At 39.6% G+C, this 20,263-nt stretch overlaps 1 protein-coding gene across 1 annotated transcript in view; it reads right to left on the reverse strand.

Annotated features, from left to right (window-relative positions):
- The window catches only part of ubr1 (ubiquitin protein ligase E3 component n-recognin 1), a 160,374-nt gene extending 141,071 nt beyond the window's left edge, over positions 1–19,303 (reverse strand). The window contains exons 1-2 of the mRNA XM_076274769.1: positions 19,227–19,303; positions 9,880–10,142 (exon numbers count right to left, since the gene is read on the reverse strand). Coding sequence (XP_076130884.1) covers positions 9,880–10,142; positions 19,227–19,271 — 308 coding nt within the window. The 5' untranslated portion in view covers positions 19,272–19,303. The remainder of the gene's footprint in view (positions 1–9,879; positions 10,143–19,226) is intronic.
- Positions 19,304–20,263: the final 960 nt, after the last annotated feature.

Raw genomic sequence — 20,263 nt, forward strand, 5'->3', positions numbered from 1 at the left:
CTGGTAACACAAAATGAAACCTACAACATGCATTATTGTATTATTCGTTGTAATGGTCAATTAAAAAAATGCCTTACACACTCTGGTTTAAAATAATACTGAATTATCAATTACCACGTGTACACATATACAGCTTATCCGAGCTGCGTGCGAGCATCCAACTGTTCTTTGTCCATACTGTCCACACATCTTGTTTAACTATGTCTTACTTTATTCTAGAATGTCCCTTCTTTCTCAATAAATAGAACTTACTTACATATGTTCTGTAAATGCAAATGTTTTATTCTTTTTTTCTATCCTAAACATAGGCGAAATTCATGTGTGAATAATGCAAATTGGTAGCCTGATGTAACCAGATGCAATTCTAATCAGAATTTGAGCCTGGTACTGCATGATTGGAACATGATTATGGGACGTGTTTCAACTGATGCAGGGGTTACCTTTCCTCATTAAAGTGTCCTGTCTGCAGGCTATGGGTCCAACATAGCTTCTACAACGTCATTGTCAGTAGCTTGTGTCCTTGCGTGTAGCCTAATACAGTTTTCTCTTTTTTTGCAATCACTACACTGCAAAAACTGCTTATCTAATAAAATCTAACCAAGTGTTATTAATCTTATCAAGATCAAAAAATCTAGTTCATATTGTTTTCAGTATAAAGAGACTTACCTAGTGCTTTCTTGTAAAATAATTTGACTTAATTTAAGAAGAGTTTGACTCATTTTAAGACATCTCATCCTGAAAACAAGCAAATTTGTCTGCCAGTGCGGCATAGTTCTCAGTAAAAATGTCAAGTTTTTTGCCTGAAATTGCACTGTGCCTATTTACAAGGGCATTGTTCCCACCTCTTTTGGAGTCAACCATCAAGTGCTGGACCTCTATAGAAAGCTGAGAACCTGTAGCTTTCGTAGGAAGCAGTCAAAATAACTGTGTGATGTACTGACAAAGAGCTACAGAGGCTAGAATATAGTTTTTTCTTTCTGCCGGATTACAAGCATCTCTGAACTGACCACATTTCAGCCCTCTAGGTCACTTGATATCCCTTAGAAACACAACTGAGCCCTAGCACCAAGTCTTGTGAAGCTGTGTGCAAAAGTTGATCAATATAGAATGAAAATATGAGTGCTTTAGACTATTATTTGCCAAGGTATGCCCATGCGTTTTGTAAAATGCCTATGGATACTCCCCATAGGACTTTTTGTTATCCAAAATGCATACTGACAATCAAATGCTTACTGCACATGAACCCCTTTGTGTAGAAGCATAATCCTGGTCTCAAATGAAAGGTAACACTTTGAGGTTTCTTGTGGACTATTTAGATTGTATGTCAGGTGTTCTGATATAGACTGACTACACAAAATATGGAATAATTACAAAAAAGTCTCTATTTTTGCATTTACTTTGTTGGTTCAATGAGTGTGTATAAGATAGACTATACATCTGTACAACTAATATTGGATAATACAACATGAAGATTCAATTTCTATGGATTCTTGTGAATATTTCAGTACCCAATATGATGCATCTACTTATTGTGCTGCAGCTACACTGCAGCCAGAAGTCAGGGTATCACCAAAAGCGGAGGAGGGGGAGGGGGGCATTTTGGATCAAATTTAATTGAGACATAATAAAATTAATCTGAGAATGTAAAGCACTATACAGATTGTACATGAAAAAAGTTGTTTTTTTGGATTCCCAAGAGTCAACGCTTTGAAATGGTGTATAACATTACTATGCTACATAGCAATATGGTGCATACAATTGATTTAGAATGTTGGGGGGAGGTGGGGGAGGGGTTTAACCGTCCCGCCTCAATTAAGTTAAGAAATTTGTCCAAAAACCAGTAAATTTGTCTGCTAGTAAATTAAGAAAATAAATCAAAGTCTTAAGTATAAGTAAGTATATAGTTAAGAACTAAATTATTCATACCCCTGGCACATATTGATTCAATGTTGATTTTCTCTTTATCAATATGTTTATTCTGACTGAAAATTACACTACCACATGACAAAAGAAGACAATGTGGTAGAAACTTGGATTAAAAAAAGAAGCATTTTTATCTTTAACATTTTTATGAAAAATGACGTGTCCAAAATTATTCATACCCTTTTTAAATAATCAATGGAAACATCTTTATTTGCATTCACAGCTCTCAAAATGGTTCTTATAATACCTACCAAGCCTCTCCATGTCTCCACAATGATTCTAGACTGCACCTTTTTAACAGCAATCTGGGTTTTGAGTCAAGAGCGATTATTTGCCATCCCTCTGGCCTTTGCTCACTTTTTTGACGGATTGAGGTCTGGACTATGGCTGGGCCACTCTAAAATGTTGGTATTGTTCTTGGTTAACCATTTCTTGCCTTGTTTAGCTGTATGTTTTGGATCATTGTGTGTCCAATGCCGCCTATTAGGGCAGGTCTCTCGGCAGACAGCCTGATCTTCTCCTCCAAAATTCTCAATTTGTCCCTTGTTTTAGTGTTACCGTTTACTTTGAGAAGTTCACCAGGTCCCATTGTCTGAAAAAAAACCCAAAACTAACACATTTCTATAGCTATTATCCACATTGTGGATGGTGTTTTGGTGGTTGAAATGTTCACTTCATCTCAAAATGGATCACTTGATCACCTTGGATGCTGATCATGGATTACTCTTCTTCAAACATGCACAACTCAGCTAAACCTTTATAAGGGCACACCTGGACAAAGAATTTAGCTTTCGCTGAATTTTTTATGACCCAGGGACATGGCCTGAGATTGGCATAAAAAAAGAAGCATTAAAATCCAATGACACCATGTCCATTTCAATTTTGGGGGTTAGAAAAGTATTCTTAGTAGTTACCACAGGTTACTCTATACAACCACAGGTGGCACTGTGGTAACTCTATATAAAACATATTGATCTCAATGGTGCATTTTGCCCATGATCAGGGTGGAAAATAAAAAAGAAAGATTTGCATAAGACAAGTCAAATTGGTGTTTTTAAAAAGAAGGGATCATGGAGACTTTGGCTAATAGGCCAAAAAGTTAATTTCGACCCCTGGCCATGCCAACAGGAAATGTAGCCTAAAGCTAAGCGCAAATAGAAAGAGCAACACACCCAAGTAGGAGGATTTATCTTGTTGTAGCATAACCCTTCTGGTTGTTAGATAAATGTGTGTGTAACCAAAATAACACTGCAAAAATATGTGCCCCACATGTTGCTTTGGTACTTGGGTATGCCAGACTTAAAGGAGAGTTTCACTGCTGGGAAGATGAATGTGTATTTAAATTGGGTCATTTATGTAGTAGAAATGTGGAGTAATCATTGAAGCCAGTGCCTTCTTGACCGAGAAAAAGCCAAAAATGTGTTGATGAAAGCCAACAACTCCCATAACTTCCTGCCTTTCACAGCTCTTCGCTGCCCTACCAAGCCACTCCCCCAGGAAGTAGCCGAGGACTGGCTACAAGCACACTTTAATGTAACATTTTGGCATTAATAATAGGGCTGTAACGATACACCAACCTCACGATTCGGTTTGTATCACGATTTTTAACCCACGGTTTGATACGAACCTCGATTTTTCTTTTCCTTTTTTTTTGGGGGGGGGGGGGGCTAGAGATTTTATTAAATCATATTTCAATAGCGTGCCTTAGAACACCAGAGGATTACAATATACTATATTATCCTAGTATAAAAAAAGATATACTGAATGTCTGATATTTGTGACAGCACACTTTATGCAGATTAGCCTATAGCTTAGGCCTACTATTTTCATTACAACTCTACCTCTTTAATTCAGCTGTCTGGTTGAAGCCTGGAAATATTGTAAACAAAGTAGCATAGTTGGCTAGCTTATGATAGTGTACTGATTAGACTGTTCAGTTTCCCCATGTGTGTTTTAGTTTCAAGGTAATACTTGTTCTCCTTGGGACAGGCCCTTTTGGGAAACATTGGTATTGAGATGATCAGTCAACTTGAATGCAAGAGTTTTAAACAAATATGTGCAGCATGCTAATGATGATAAACAGATTTAATAGTAATTTAGCTAATCGCCTTCTATGTGTCATTGCTTTCACGATTGTGAATGTTATTTGGATTGTGTTGGCTGAGTTGCGCGTGTCCATTGAGCGGGAGGGGGAGGGAGGGAGAACGAGAGAGAGCGGGGCAAGGAGAGGGGGTTTTTACTTCTATACTGTTTGGTAAAGTTGAACACATAGTCTACAATGAAAGCAACGAGAGGTATGAAACAGGGCTCTCAAGTGTCACGCATTGAGCGTGACAGTCACTCATTTCGGTCTTTTGTCACGCACTCCCGCCACACATTGTATTTCTCACGCAGAAAAACTATTTATAATATATGCCGCAGCGCTCAAAATTTCTATTGCTGCGCCGCTCTCACTATGGAACCGACAGGAATCAAGCGCGTCTCCCCTAGAGTTCTTAGACGAGTCTGCCACTTATCAGCCAATCAAGAAAAGAAATGGGCTACACAATAGCCAATCAGAAAATAGCACTATTGTATCTGGGTAAGATTTAACACAACAACCAATGAAAAAAAAAACATACCCTGGAATTGTTCACGTGATTCTGCTACCGAAAGTTTCGTTCACCCTCAGAGGAAACCACTGGAGCTTCGAGCATCACTTTGAGCACAGAGTAAGTCATCTTTTAATGTTACAACAAATTCACAACTTGTTTGACACGAACAATGACAAATTGACTGCTGTTAGAGAATGTTTCCCAGATAATTAGCATCAGTTGTTCATGAGTGTCAACAGCCTGTTCACCGACAACACCTGCTCAGAACAAGTAGTCTAGGCCTAGTCATATTTTCGTTACGATGACTGACATATTGTCACATTATCAGGCTTAAAGTGTTCAGGCACCGTGCCTGAATTCAGGCGTGAGCTGGTATGCTTAAGATTTGAAAATAGGCAATGAGACAACAGTATATTATGACGTCCTCATAAATGTCTGATAACTTCAGGCACAGACAATTTGTATTGCTTTAAGCCCTGCATTATAAACATCTCTCTCTTACCAAATAGGCTTAATCATTTTATTAGCACTAAATAAATAAAAGTCAATAAATACTAAATCAATTAAAGTGTATTGCATAGTCGATGTTATAGGTCACTTTTAAAATATTGTCATATTTTATAATAATAATAATATTTTATCATAATTATATCCTGGCCATGGATGCAGTAATCATTGCATCTGTTTTACAAAAATGTCAGGTAAAAAGCAATTAAGCATTCTCTCATTTGCCCTGAGAGGAAAGCCCCCTAAAAAGGCCAGGTTAGTGGATGCTTGCACAGAGAAGGTGGTGAAAAGGGTAGGCCCATTATTGAATTGTCAGTGTCATGGGTCAAATCATTTCTTCTGCAAGTCTGAGCAATTATAAATTATACGTATGTCCCATTTTTATTTTTTTTGCCCAATATTGCACATCATATACTTAGGATGGCATTGCTTCTACATACTTTGGCCTATAATCAAATGCCTAACCTCTTTGGAAAGCTCAGACACTGCAATTTTTTTGAAAACAATATGAATAACTGTGTGATGTACTGATAGAGTTACAGAGGCTAGAATATTGTTTTCTCTTTCTGCCGGATAACAAGCATCTCTGAACTGACCACATTTCAGACATCTTGATATGACTTAGAAACAGAACTTAGACCTAGAAGCTGTGTGCATAAGTAGATCAATATAGAATGAACAAATGAGTTTAGACCATTTTTTGCCAAGGTATGTGTTTTGTAAAATGCCCTATGGAAACTCCCCATAGCACTTTTGGTTATCCAAAATGCATACTGACAATGAAATGCTTACTGCATATGAACCCCTTAGAAGCATAATCTTGGCCTCAAATGCAAGGTAACACTGATTAAATTTAATTGAGACATAGTAAGATTAATCTGACAACGTAAAGCACTACACATATTTACATAAAAAAACATCGTCATGTATTGATTCCCAAGAGTCCAAGCTTTCAAATGATATATATTATGGCTATGCTACATAACAATCTAGGGGGGGGTTGACGGGGTCGACGGGGAATGTCACTCTTGCCTGTCCTCAAAACTTGAGAGCCCTGATGAAATTATGATTTATTTATTTCTTTTTGGACAACGTAGGCTACCTGTAAGTAAAGCGGGAAATATTTGTTGCTTATGCAGCCGCGTAAGCTGCAAAGCACTGCGTGAAACACTAGAAAGTGTGTGTTGTGGTTTTGCCTTTTCATACCGCGACACAGGTTTGTGGATATGAGTGTCGATTTTGGGTTCAAATTGCATATCGTTACAGCCCTAATTAATAAGGATTCTAAAATTAAAATGATCATTGTTTAATGTTACACTCAATCTTGTGGCCATATGTCGAAGGTCTTATTCTTCATATGGACATTTTCAAAAATTGCTATTTTGCAAACGTTACCAGCACATCATTAGGCTACTTGTTTGCACGGAAATCATGCATTTTACACATTCCCATGCCAGATGTCCCGCGAATTGACAGCATAGGCTAGTATATCAGACATTTAACTAATGAGCTGTTTATGCCTATTGAGCTAGGGAGACAATTGATCCCCCACGCGGGGATCACCCCTCCTCTTTGCCCTTTTTTTGAGTGTGTGACAGCTCATGTCCATTTTCGCGTCAAAGCCCACCACGCCGCACATAGCCTATGAAAAAGACCAATGTTTCCCATACGTTGAGTAATCTGTGGCGGGGCGCCACGAAATTAAAACCAGCTCTATGTTGTACTATTTAAATTAAGGATAAGATCAAATCCTTTCATTGAGATGCGCTTTTTACGCACGCAGCCTTTCCTTGCCCCGCCCCACTCTCTCTCGTAATGAACCCGCTGCGACGCTGCCCCTCTTCTGCATAAGCATTAAACAAAACATTAAAGATTGTTGAAGGATTGTTGTTGCCACATAGAAGCATTGCGTAGAAGACGGTGGGCTAAATTGCTATTAAATCCGCTTAGCATCATGACCATGCTATATGGCATATGGCAAATATGTTAAAAACTGCTGCATTCAAGTTAGCTAAGGTCTTCTTACTGAGGAGACCAAACTAAGTGAAGTTATGCAATCAAGCCGTATCTCAAAGCTAACGTTAGAATACTGGATGTCGAGTTTAGCCCCTTGTCCAAGTCAGCTACCGCCACAGATTGAATCCAATTCTGTGGGAAACACTGAAAAGACCTTGTTGGCGACTTGAACCAAGACAGAAGGTGCTTTGGAGGAACATATCAGTGATTTTTGTGAGTGTTTCAATAAAATATGTTAACAGTATTATGTCTTAAGTAGGCTACCTCCACTTTAGTAGCCTACGTTCTTGAATTTCCCCTTGGGATCAACAAAGTATCTATCTATCTATCTATCTATCTATCTAGCTGGCATTGTGTAATTAGATAAAATAAAACGTTACACCATACACTTTAGCCTATACACGCCCACAGCGGCAACGGGGGAGAGGGCTATGCGTCTGCAAGCATCTAGGTGAGACCTACGGCTCGTGTCCATTATCGCATCAAAGCCTACGGCGCCGCACATAGCCCATTGATTTCCTATGGAGAGCGGCAAGTTGTTGGTTACGCTTCCGCAATGCACCTTGGGAAGGCGGCGCGGCCATTCGAACAGAGGCAGCGCGTCAAGAAGTTGGGCTCTGCTGAACTTTATGCAAATGAGAGCGGTTAACGCGAGGCGGTTAGCCAATGAAAGTACATCTTCAGTAAACAAGTTCTCTCCTTTGCTCTAGTCTTACGGTCCGGAACAATAGACCTCTCCGGAATAAGTCCTGCCTCCGAAACATCCGGATCCACCCAACTTCCAGTTGTCGAATGTCTATGGGAAATAACATGGTGTTTCGAAAAATCGTACCTGTCAAACTCTGTAGGTGGCAAAGTAGAAAAAGCTGGTGGGCCGATTGGCCTACATACTTCTGCCATCTGGTTTCCATTGGATTTTTTGATTGTCGGTGCCGTTAAAAGTAGTAAACGATTTTTAATGCTAACCGGGAGCTAGTTCCGATGTACGCGGGCGGAGGAGGGCGTTAGATCTCGCTCAAAACCAGTCACAACCTAACGTGATGGTCATTTTCACGTGTGATTCGCGCGTGATTTCAGTGGTCTAAAAGTAAATCGTTTGCAAGGTTCAGCCTCTTTTCAACACGACTTAACTTTGGTTTGACTGTGCTGAGAGTTTGTTGGCTGTTATTGAGATATTTGAAAAAGAAAGAAATCGCAGACAAAGACATGACGAGACGAGATTTTTTTTTTCACGAAAAACAGATAATGATAAGCAGACTAGGAATCAGAGGCAGAGTCGTATTGAGTCGATAGCTTTATTTTGCATGACCTTGATCAGAACAGTAACATTTTCAGAATGTATTAACAACCTATCAAACATGACGATTTCACGCAGGGTTAGTGCCACCTCCATAGACAGGCTCTGGTGCCACAAACTCCATTTCGGGTTAAGACAAACTATGAAACATTGCCGTTGCTATGCAACCTTGACTCAGCGAGTCGCGGCATCCGAAGCGTGCGTTAGCTTAGTGCTTACTGATATATTTCTACTTTAACGGCACCGACAATCAAAAAATCCAGTGGAAACTAGATGGCAGAAGTGTGTAGGCCAATCGGCCAACCATTTTTTTCTACTTTGCCACCTACAGATGTTTGACAGGTATGATATTTCGAAACGCCATGTTATTTCCCATAGACATTCAACGCCCAGAAGTTGGGTGGGTCCAGATGTTTAGGAGGCGGGACTTATTCCGGAGAGGTTTATAGCCTGCCAGAAATATTTGTTCCGCCAGATAATTATGTTGGTTTCATGAAAATATATTAAGCTATATACTGGCGAAGCCATTAAGTTTACAACAAGTTCGCCACTGCACCCTATCAAAAAGACCTTGTTGGCGACTTGAACCTAGACAGAAGGTGCTTTGGAGGAACATGTCAATGATATTTGTGAGTGTTAAAAAAAGATGTTAACAGTAGTAGGCTACCGCCACTTTAGTAGCCTACGTTAGCTGGCATTGTGTAATTAGATAAAATAAAACGTTACACCCTACACTTTAGCCTATACACGCCCACAAGCGGTGACGGGAGAGAAGGCTAGGTGTCTGCAAGCGTCTACGCGCCGCAATAATGGACACGTACCGCTAGGCAGGCACAGCCGCGAACAAATGAAAGGTGCGAACAAAACCGTTTTTAATTAAACGTCATTTACAAAGACGTTTGTAAATTGTTTGAAAGTACTTATGACCTCAAGAAACGGAGACCTATATAAAAAATCACTGGATTTCTACTTTAAGCCCTCCACAACCCTGAGAACCCTTTCACCGCTGTTGATTGTAGATTATGATTCACCTCTATTTTTGTTGGTGCCACTAAATTGTGTATTTAATGGTTTTAAGTTGAAAATTTCAGTGCTAGTGTGTCTGGGCAAGTGTTAAAAAGTATTTTTGCACTCATGTCAGTGCCTACTGTATATGTGGTGCACTTTAGGCTACGTCAGAATTACTGTAGTTCGTCAAAATTACAGGCCAAACTATTCCATGTTCATATCAAAGACGCTTTCTTGAGAAGGATACAGTGACATGACAAGAGCATTCTCAAATGTTTTTGGTCTCACTCCAGCCTATAAAAACAATTGTACTGGCCACTTGCAATTGCTGCAAATAAAGGATTCCTTCATGGTAAAAAGTTTAATGAATAGTAGTGTATGTTCCAAATGCAAATTATAAACATTTTGAAATCTGTTGTATAGTCAAAACTGAATTACTTAACAATATTTACGATCATGGCAACTAGTACTGGAATTATAGGGTCCATACTGACACCACCTTCCATGTAGTACACAAGCTGATGTGTCTCTGACCTGCAAGAGTAGACAGTCTCTCCCTCCTTGAAGACTTTGCCACACAGCTGTGAAGCTGCCCCTCCTCTTTGCTGTATTTTCTCCAAGCCAACATGAGGCTCCTCCCCAAATAGGAAACACTCCAATGGCAATAGCAGTCGCTCCTGTGCCAGTAGTTCCTCTTCTTTTGGCCGGGGCTCTGCTTCCAAGCAGTAGACTTGTGGCACCTGCTCCATCAAATGGCAAAGGATGGCTGTGCCACTGTCTGGTGCCTCCTTCCATCTCTAAACCCATAGGAGAACTTGAATCAGTACAATTTCATATAGAACTAAAAGCAGAAAAGAATTAAACCCTGTCTCTCATGTGGGATTCAGACTCTGAAAACCCTGAATTAAAAAAAGAATTAAAAAAGAATGAAAAAAAGAATTAAACACAAACACCTTAAGTTTTTCCCCTGAAGTATGACCCTTAAGGCTTAATTTCTTCTTAGGTTAGGGGTTTATTTAAGGGTGTTGCACAGAATACCTTAAATTGTTTCATTAGTTAAGGGATACTGCATTGAAAGGGATTTACCGTCACGAAAATTCTATTGAGATTGTTCAACAGCTGTAACTAGCTGGCTAGTAGGCTACTGTAGGTGATGTAGTTAGTTAGCAACCCACCGAACACAGTGAAGTTTAATGATCTTATCATTCATCTCACCTTAAGAATATTCGCTGAAATTATCCTGACTGTCATCAGTGCACCAAAACGAACTTTTTTGTTTGCCTAGCGAACCAAACCGAAGCTCATGGCAGGCTAACAAGATCCACATCCACATGAAGTTAACGTTAGCCTACCACTAACGTCATGTAAACCACACAATAACAATAAGGCATGTTTCTGATAGGCCTATTTGACAGAGTAAGTATATTAGCAGAGAGGTTTTATTTTAAATTGTATAATTTTCAAAAAAGTATAATTATTGCAAGTTGCACTACTTTTTGTATTGGTTTTATACAAGATGTTTGTGAAATTTGCAAAGTAAAAGTTCGGTATTTTGTCTATGCATTCTGATTAGATTCTTCATTAGAATCATGAGTGGCTCTTTGTAAACAGCATAATTTTCTGGGGCCATGCAAAACTGCATTACCACTAGTGTGGAGTTATTCTACATCATGACAGTAAAATAGACCATCCTTAGTCAATATACTGCAGCAATTCCTCTCTCAACCTGTAGAAAATGCTGTGAACATCTGATTATGCATGGAAAAAAAAATACCGTCATATACCGTGAAACCATAAGAATTTTGAAAAATACTGTGATATACATTTTTGGTCATACCACCCAGCACTAAAAAGAAGAAAAAAAAGTTACATTTAAACACTTTCATTTTAAACTTAACCTTCCTCTGATTTTAATCACCTCAGTTATCAATCAAAGCAAACAGGGAAAAGAAATAGCAACACAATCTTGAAAAACACTCAAATAAATAAATGTGCACATAAGTCTGAATGAAAAGCAGCACTGTCTTGCACGATTGTGAATGTTTGGATTACATGTGCATGAGGAGGGATGCGCCTATTGAGAGGGAGAGAGAGAGAGAGAGAGTGTGTGCACGGGGCAAGGACTCATTGAGAGTCTGTGTTGAGGTAGGCCTACTTCTGTTGCCTATTCTGGTAGAGTTGCACATAAGTAGCTACAATGCAAGATATATTTAGCCTATTTATTTATGGACAACGTAAGGCGGGAGGTGTGTGTTGCTTTTAATTATCAAATGTTATGTCGAACGTATTTTTTATTGATATCGATTACATGTCTATTGCGATACATATCGCTATCGTTTTATCGCCCATCCCTACAGCACACACAGTGAACTTTCAGCAGGATTTACCTGTTTGTCAATTTGTACTTTTATGTAGTGTTTGTAGGGCTGTGCGATATATCGAATATACTCGATATATCTCCGAAATAGATTTGTGAGATATATAAAATTAGTATATCGTATGTTTCGAGTATTTATTGTCATACATTTTTCAAGCGGCAGCCGAGACTTGCCCTGGTTTCGTGTTTAAAACAATCTCTGGTAGCTTTCTCCCTCTCCCTCAGGCATTAACGTGAGTGACTGAGGGGTAAAAAAAAAAAAAAAAAACGCGTCACACACTCACAAACCAATCCCGTGCGACCTGTAGTTCTGAAAGGGAGGGAACTTCATCTTCTAGTTTCTTTCGATTTGCAGCGCGAACACCGGCGTAGACAGTGCGACCTAAAGCGAACTACGATTTTAAAATGGACAAACAGCTAGTTCCTAAGAGCCAGTTAGCAATAGGGTGGCCATACGTTCGAATTTAGGCCGGCCCGGACATATGGGTTTTAAAAGCCCTGTCCGGCATGGGGACGGACTATTGGTCCGACATCCCATTAGTCCGAAAATGACCCATTGAGGAGAGATACCATAAGTCCGACATACCATTAGTCCGAAAAAAAGAAGGCCATTGGTCCTACATCCCATTAGTCCGACGATACACAGTAGAGATGCATGGATACACAGTAGAGATGCATGGATGACTTGTAACTGGCTGAGGATAAACCATGTGTAGTGGCGAAAGTTCCCTTCTTGTTATCGGTAAGTATTTCTCAATGTATTAATCCACTTAACCACTCTAAGACGGAAAGAAGGAGTCTCTACGTGTTTACTGTTGAACGACGGTAGAAAACAGTGTGTTTTTACTTTACTGAATACTGACCAAAGATACAAATCACAGTTTCACTTTCTATTCACACGTGAACTGACCACGTCATAGCTCAGGGCACGCTCTTTTGGTTACTCTAGGCAATGCAAAGCATAAACATACTTAACTAGAATGCAAAATGAAATACAATAATGCAATTATAACATAGCCTAATTGTGCTATAATAAACAATCACCAAAAAATGTAATATTATATCTAAATCTGAGTCTAAATTACAATATGGAAAATGGCACTAACACCATGGATTAGGCAGGTCGGGTAAAGAAAAAATAACTAAATTGTTAATTGCCGGTGGGTTGTGGGTTGATGAAGGAGGGTTATGCTAAGTCATTAATGACCAAAACTTCACCTTCACTGTTCTCTATGCTGTGAATGCGTCTGTGGTAGGGGTGTCACAATTCTCCAAATCCTCGATTCGATGTAATTTTCGATTTTAAAGTCACGATTCGATTTGATTTTCGATCTTTTTTAAATATTACTATTAATGCATTCCTTATATGTTATTTACTCTTTTTGGCCTTTTCCTTTTCTTTTTCGGGGGGCTTTTATTTTGAAACCGCTTTGAAACCGTTCCAACCGCGAGGTTGTAATGTAAACAGAACTAACTTTAGGCTAAAACAGAGACGTGAACATAGTAAAATGAAACAACACAGAATGTTAATTTGATTGTTTCAGCACACTCCGAAGAGACCCAAGGTTAGTGTTCATGGAATATGTACTTATAAATGTGCATTTTAAGCCTTAAAGTAACTTTGGACTGTAATTAGACCATCTTTTCACTTACTAAGTTGAGTAGGCTAAGTTAGTTTTAATTGACGTGAATGAACGAATACTTCCACACCGGTGATTTCAAAGTAGCAAGAGGGGCTTTGATTTCGGTAGGTTGATGTGTAGGTCTATATTTTAACTGGCTGCAGCCTAAAATTAGAGGAGTGTTGACGCTGCAGTTCAGCACGTGCATGTGTGTTTGTGCGTCTTGGCATACATGCTGGACGTGACATTGGGGGTGTGGCTGCATCGTCGATTCTACTTTTAAGTTCGAAGTTCGAGATTGAGATGTATTTTCGATTGATTTCTAAATAAAATCGAAATCGTGACACCCTTAGTCTGTGGGCATATTTTGCGTGTCTCCTCCTCATACGTTATTTGGGATGCGCTAATTTGTGATGGGTTTTTTCGTAGGGAAGTTTTTTAGACTGAAACACGTTTCGATGTTCGTTTGCAAAAAAAAATAAAGTTTGTAAAATAAAGTGATTGTTTTACTTTGTAGCAGAATACTTTTTAGGGGAAATGTAAATCTTCACTGATTCGAGACCATATGAGGGCAAGTTGACAATGTGTAAACGTGAGCAATATGGTCAAACGAAAAGGCCATTAGGGTAAATATAGGCTAAGGGTAAATCTAGTAGCCTAATACAAGCTGGCCCACATTATCCAGGGAAGGGTATTTTGGGTAGGGGATGTTCACTATGGGTTAATGTTTCAGTTAGTAGGCCTATAGCTTGACATTAGTGAGGACATTAAACTCTGTGTGATCGATTTTGTTTAATTACCAATTATGAGCTTTAATTAACTAATGGATAAATCCAGACTGCTGTCTTTTTTCTAAAAACTCCGTCTGTCATTGTTTTTGTTAGACTGACGTGACGCTCTGTGTAAATAACATTATGTTTTACATGAATTTATCAACAAAGACAGGGTAGTGGGTGCGTGCGTGGCAGTTACACGGGTAACCCAGGTTCGCATCCCGTGAGATGCGACAATTCAGCCGTGGATGTGTTTTGTTTTGCAAACGAACATCGAAGCTAACGTGTTTCAGTCTAAAAAAACGTTCCTACGACAAAACCCATCACAAATGAGCGCATTCCAAATAACGTTAGAGGGGACACGCACAATATGCCCCCTACGCATTCACTCACACACAGAGGAGCATAGAGAACAGCTCAACACTGACAAGTAGCGTCAATATTTTGGTCATTAATGACTTAGCACAAGCCTCCTTAAAAGTCATCCATGCATCTCTACATGTGTATCGTCGGACTAATGGGATGTCGGACAAATGGGCTTCTTTTTTTTGGACTAATGGTATGTCGGACTTATGGTATCTCTCCTCAATGGGTCATTTTCGGACTAATAGGATGTCGGACTAATGGGATGTCGGACCAATGATACGGAACCATCCGGCATCCGGTGCAGCCTCAAGCCGGACGCTCATTTGTCCTCCTTTTTGGAGTTGCGCTGGGCATCTAGAATCTTTGCTCGGACACAGCATTGTTTCACAAACTATGGACGGGAAGACTGCTGGTCAAATTATGCGTAGTGCTTCTGTCACTCGTCTGATAATTTGCTGCGCAATTTATGAAGGAACCACGGACTGACAGAAAAAGAAAACAAACGTAAATCAGGAGGAAATACATGTTAAGTTGATCTGTTTGCATCTTTCCAGCGTGTGTTGCTGGCCTAGCCTATAGGGAAGAAAATATCTAAGTTATAATACCTGTAATATCTGTCAGCAGCTTGCTTGCCAGCATTTCCCAGTAGGCCTACTTCGCAAAAGTATGAAACGTGCGTTCATAATACGTGCGTGCTTGAGATGAAACCAGCAGTTTTCAGCAGGATCATGCGAGGAGGACTTGTCTCTTAATTAATTTAAAACAAGTCAATGGTTTTACAATGTTTCAGTCAAGCTTTGGTTGGTTTAGATACAACTGGTATGCAACTTTGAAAAAAATATTAAAAGGAATCCAGTCCAGTGCACATGTCTTTGGCAAGTAGCCTAGGCTACTACAGACACAGGTGAACAGTTCTATTTCATATTTGTTGTAAGCAAAGCAAAGCAAAGTTTCTGCTTTGCTTGAATAAAAAAATAGTCTTAATTCAACTCAATTGTGGTTAATCACTATGAAAATATAAAATGTTTTGGATGGATACCACCTGTGAAGTTAACCAAGAATGGTATATAATCTGCAGGGATTGTAGTGAAAACAAGGGTAAAAGTGTGATTTCATGGGGTCCTTTCATGGGGTCCTTTAAAGGAGATTTCAAAATATCGAGATATGTATCGTATATCGTGAAATTAAGAAAATGTATCGAGACATTAATTTTTTCCCATATCGCACTGCCAAGTGTTTGTGATGTGAAATGTGCTACAACAACTTTTGAAATGGAAGTTACATTCAGTTGATGTGTTTGAAAGAAGTCTTAGCGAGCATGTATAGCCTACCCCTCTCATCTATTAGCTACCTACATAAATGAGGCTAGCAAAACAAACTATTACTGCGTCTCATATGGGGTACTTCTCTACTTAATTGCTACTTAGTTAGTTGCTTAGTTGTTGGGCAGCCGTGGCCCACTGGTTAGCACTCTGGACTTGTAACCGGAGGGTTGCTGGTTCGAGCCCCGACCAGTGGGCCGCGGCTGAAGTGCCCTTGAGCAAGGCACCTAATCCCTCACTGCTCCCCGAGCGCCGCTGTTGAAGCAGGCAGCTCACTGCGCCGGGATTAGTGTGTGCTTCACCTCACTGTGTGTTCACTGTGTGCTGAGTGTGTTTCACTAATTCACCGATTGGGTTAAATGCAGAGACCAAATTTCCCTCACGGGATCAAAAAAAGTATATATACTTATACTTATACTGCTACTAGGGCTGCACGATATATCTAAAATCCATCGTTATTGCGATATCAACGCTTGCGATGGACATACCGCAAAGATTACGTAATTTTCGATACATTTCTATACATTTTCTGTGCTGTGCGCATTCCATACAGTCTATGGTGTATTCACATTCTGAATGTCATCATATTTTACCAAACCAATGCTGTCATGCTGCCCTAGAAGCCCAACATTAAAACATTAACTTTCTTCTCAGTGTTTCCTCTTCATTTAGCGGTGCCACTGCTTCAGAATTAGGGTAGACACAAAATATTGTCCGGAAGCATAGTAGGCTAAATGCCCTCCACTTGCTGCTGAAAATTGCAGTTTAACAATAAACAGCAATGCTTATCCGAGCTACCTGTATAGTTTTATTCCACAAATATATTGTTTTTATAGACGTCAGTGGCATGCGCTATCAAGAGCTTCCATGTGCTACGCATGTTTGTCAACATCGCAAAAACTAAAATTTTCGCACAACTTGGTGACAAGGTGTAGCACAGGCTAAGGAAAACCCATTCATTTCTGAAGCTGATTGTATTGAAAGTATTTCCCATATCATAGCCTATTGCACGCTCGCAATAACAACAAAAATATAACTGGAGAGTGGATGTCTCTGCGAAGACACTGCTGTTACATTAGATGCGCACTCAATCGCGAATCGACGCAGTAAAAAAGCAACGACTGCTAGTAACGAAGTGAAATTGCAAAACTTGCCGGCACTGTTAAAAAAAAATCTAGCGGAAACACTGCGTAATATCCAAACAATCAAACTCAAAATCCTACAATACTTTGCGAATTATTCTCCCAAGCAAGTGTTAAGTTTTGCCTAAAGCAAAAGTGTCTTACGACCGGGCCGAGATGCATTAAGATCTCTTTTAGGCATACTATTGTCAATTATTCAGATTAGGCAAGCAGACGTAGACGTCTATGGCAATCGCCTTGTTCCTTTGCTTTTTTTCAGTTTAAAACGAACTGAAAACCCAGACACCACCATTCAGATTTAAAAAGTCAAAGAAAGTCTGCCGGGAACGTTCACTCCTATCTGTTAAACTTGAACCCAGTTCATGCTCTATGCGCAACTTAACACTAGTCTCGCTTAGTAGGCCTAGAGCTTAATTGACTTATACAAGAACACTATCGGTTCCGGAGAAGAAAAAAAAAAACTTCATGACACTTTCATTAGGGTTGCTTTAGCCACATACCTTCAGTTATCTTCAGTAGGCTACCTAGGCTACTGTATACGGAACGATCTAGTGACGCATTTCATGGATGCACTTCTGGACATGTCAGTTAGTACTCATTTGCACCACTGGTTACATGTAAAACTGCATTTCGTTTAAAGCAACACCAAAGAACTTTTCCTTTGTCAATTGTCGCACGCCAAGCACACTATTTGTTTATCCAGCTCCGGCTTTGCAAATAACGATGTCCACAGACAAGGTAGAATATGTTGCATGATTTTATGAAAGTATGATGTATCATGCAAGTCAAATTTGTAGTTTCTTATGTCTCATTCCATCGAACTAAAGATCCGCTACCCGATCTGGCAAACTTACATAGTGCGGTTATAGCCGATAGAGGGCCGCAAAGCGAATGCAGAAGTGTCGTTCACCCTGTTACGAGTTGATGAACCACTGAAACAATTTTGGAAACATTATTTTAAGGTACAAAAAACTCTTTGGTGTTGCTTTAAGGCTACTGGTATTTCACTCGTGCAATGGACGCGCACCCACGTCTTCATTATGTATTGAATATACTTTAATCCTATCTAATATGAACTAAACATGAATAAAATCTTAGTAAAATAAAATCTTCAGCACATCTTCTAGCCTACTTATTCAAAAACAAATTAACTCACTTCCAATGCAAGTAGAAGAAGAAACATTCACAGAAATAGATGGGTGTGTACACACCCATCTATTTCTGTGAATGTTTCTTCTTCTACTTGCATTGGAAGTAGCATTCACTCCTGCAGGTGCCCTCTGTAAAACCTATTTAGCCTATGTGTGTTTTATTTATTCTATCAAGAATCTATCTAGATAAAATCTGGATGTGCTGCACAGTGCTTAGAGAATCTCATACAGGCTGCTTTCTCTCTAACAAGGTTATGAAAATGATTGATATCGATTTGAGCTCAATTGTGTGTAGGATAAATAGACTACAAAGAAGAGATATTTATGCATTCCCTCTGGGCAGCCGCTGATATCACTGAGTCATTGCTGCCATCATCCAGACATAGGTGTTGAAGTGTAAAGCAATGTATAGACCTATCAAAATGCAGGACTCTTTCTGCAGCTGTAATTGTTGTTCCAACTCAGGGTGCACATATGTTTCCTTCAGAGAATGCACCACTCCATTGATTGGGAGTCATGCACGAAACCAGGCACCACATAATTACAGTAAAAATCTGCATCCATGGCTTCGTATTATGTTGCACTTTCTTGTTTTATTCGGTGCGTAAAGGCCTTTACACTAAACCTACGTGTGTGTGCTCATGCTATTTAAGTTACCTCTTGGTGACATGAAACATGTCTACTTTATCTTAGATTAACAAGGTAATCTGAAGAAAAGAACATCGTTGGTTTACTAAACGCTTTGACAACAGCAAACTGGATAACGAGCAATTGCGTTTAAGTTCTTGTTAATGAAAAGATAACGTTAATGGAGCATGCTGTGTTTTCCTGTATCATCCACACAGGCTTAATTATCAATACAAGAGGTTAAAATTAAGGTTAGTTTATCTACATTGAAAATTCACGTCATAGGCTACTGTTAATTTAACGTTAGGTTTTAACCAATGTTAACGTTAGCACATGACACTGTTAGCGCAGTGTCATCTGCCATACAGACCAGGGTAACGATATCGAAGGCACCTGGAACTACCAGCAGTTGACGCACTTACACAGAGGATAGTATAACGTGAAATATCAGTGTATGTGCGTAAAACATCAAAAGCACGTCTTCTAAGACAGATAATGTACCTTGCTAAGCTCCATAGCGTCCAGTCTTTTTTCATCTTCCGCCATGTTCCTTCTGCCGTAAAATGTTTCTTGCCCACTGCAAAGTGCTGTGGAGGGACTATTTTCGCGACGAACGTACACTACACAAGTACAAAAAGCAGTTGCTGGTGCCCCCTTGTGGATGAGGTGTTCGTGAACGGAGAGTATGAAAAGGTATATTTGGTGCAAAACTCCGGAGCACTTGTGGCAATAGATTTTGTACCTATAACCAAGTCACAAATGTCTATCAGTCAATTTGAAGTCACAGAGATATTTGTTTTATCCTACAAACACAACACAGCAGTCGCTGTGCTTACATTTTTGCTACTATCACCTCAGTATATTTGGTGCAAAACACATTTGCACACCTGTATTTAAAAATGTGAGAACATGAACAAAATTTGTACATTTGTAAACTTGTATGTGAATTAATGCAACAAGAGTTGCACATCTGTAGAATATTTTCTTCCAAATGCATTTATTTAATCATCTGGGTCTGTGACCATTTTCTCGCATGCACACAAGTCAATAACTATAACTGCTTGAATCTGCTGCTAGGACTCTCCAATGCTGTTTTCTGCAGCTTTCACTTTTGCTCCACACGTGACAGATATTTGGTGCAAAACTGATTCGTACCAGAGTCATAGAATCTGTATCTGTAGAGCTAGGGGACGGGCACTCGACAGACAATCCTTTTCATCCTTCATAGGAGAGCTCCTGCAGCAGTGTGCAGCTTTGTGAGTAGCCTATTGAACACCTGTGATATTACACAAGTTTAATGGTCCGTTCATGGCACCTGGGAATATCAGGGACCGCCCCTGTGAGCGATATTTTTTCCCAGGATGGTAGGGGAAAGTAGGCCTATAACGCCTTTTTTGCCTCTGATTGGCTAGAAGGGCTATCGCCCGATTGGTTATTTGATTTGGCCATGAAACGTCATCTCACGTTCATGGCAGGCTGTCGCTAGTCTGTTTTGATTATCTTTACAACAGAAGTAAACAAAGTCAATCCAACAGTAG

Source organism: Alosa pseudoharengus, unplaced genomic scaffold, assembly GCF_046254945.1.
Source record: "Alosa pseudoharengus isolate Yale_2024_CS ecotype anadromous, Long Island Sound unplaced genomic scaffold, YU_APseudo_1.1 YU_APseudo_1.1_scf_8, whole genome shotgun sequence".
NCBI classification, from domain to species: Eukaryota; Metazoa; Chordata; class Actinopteri; order Clupeiformes; family Clupeidae; genus Alosa; species Alosa pseudoharengus.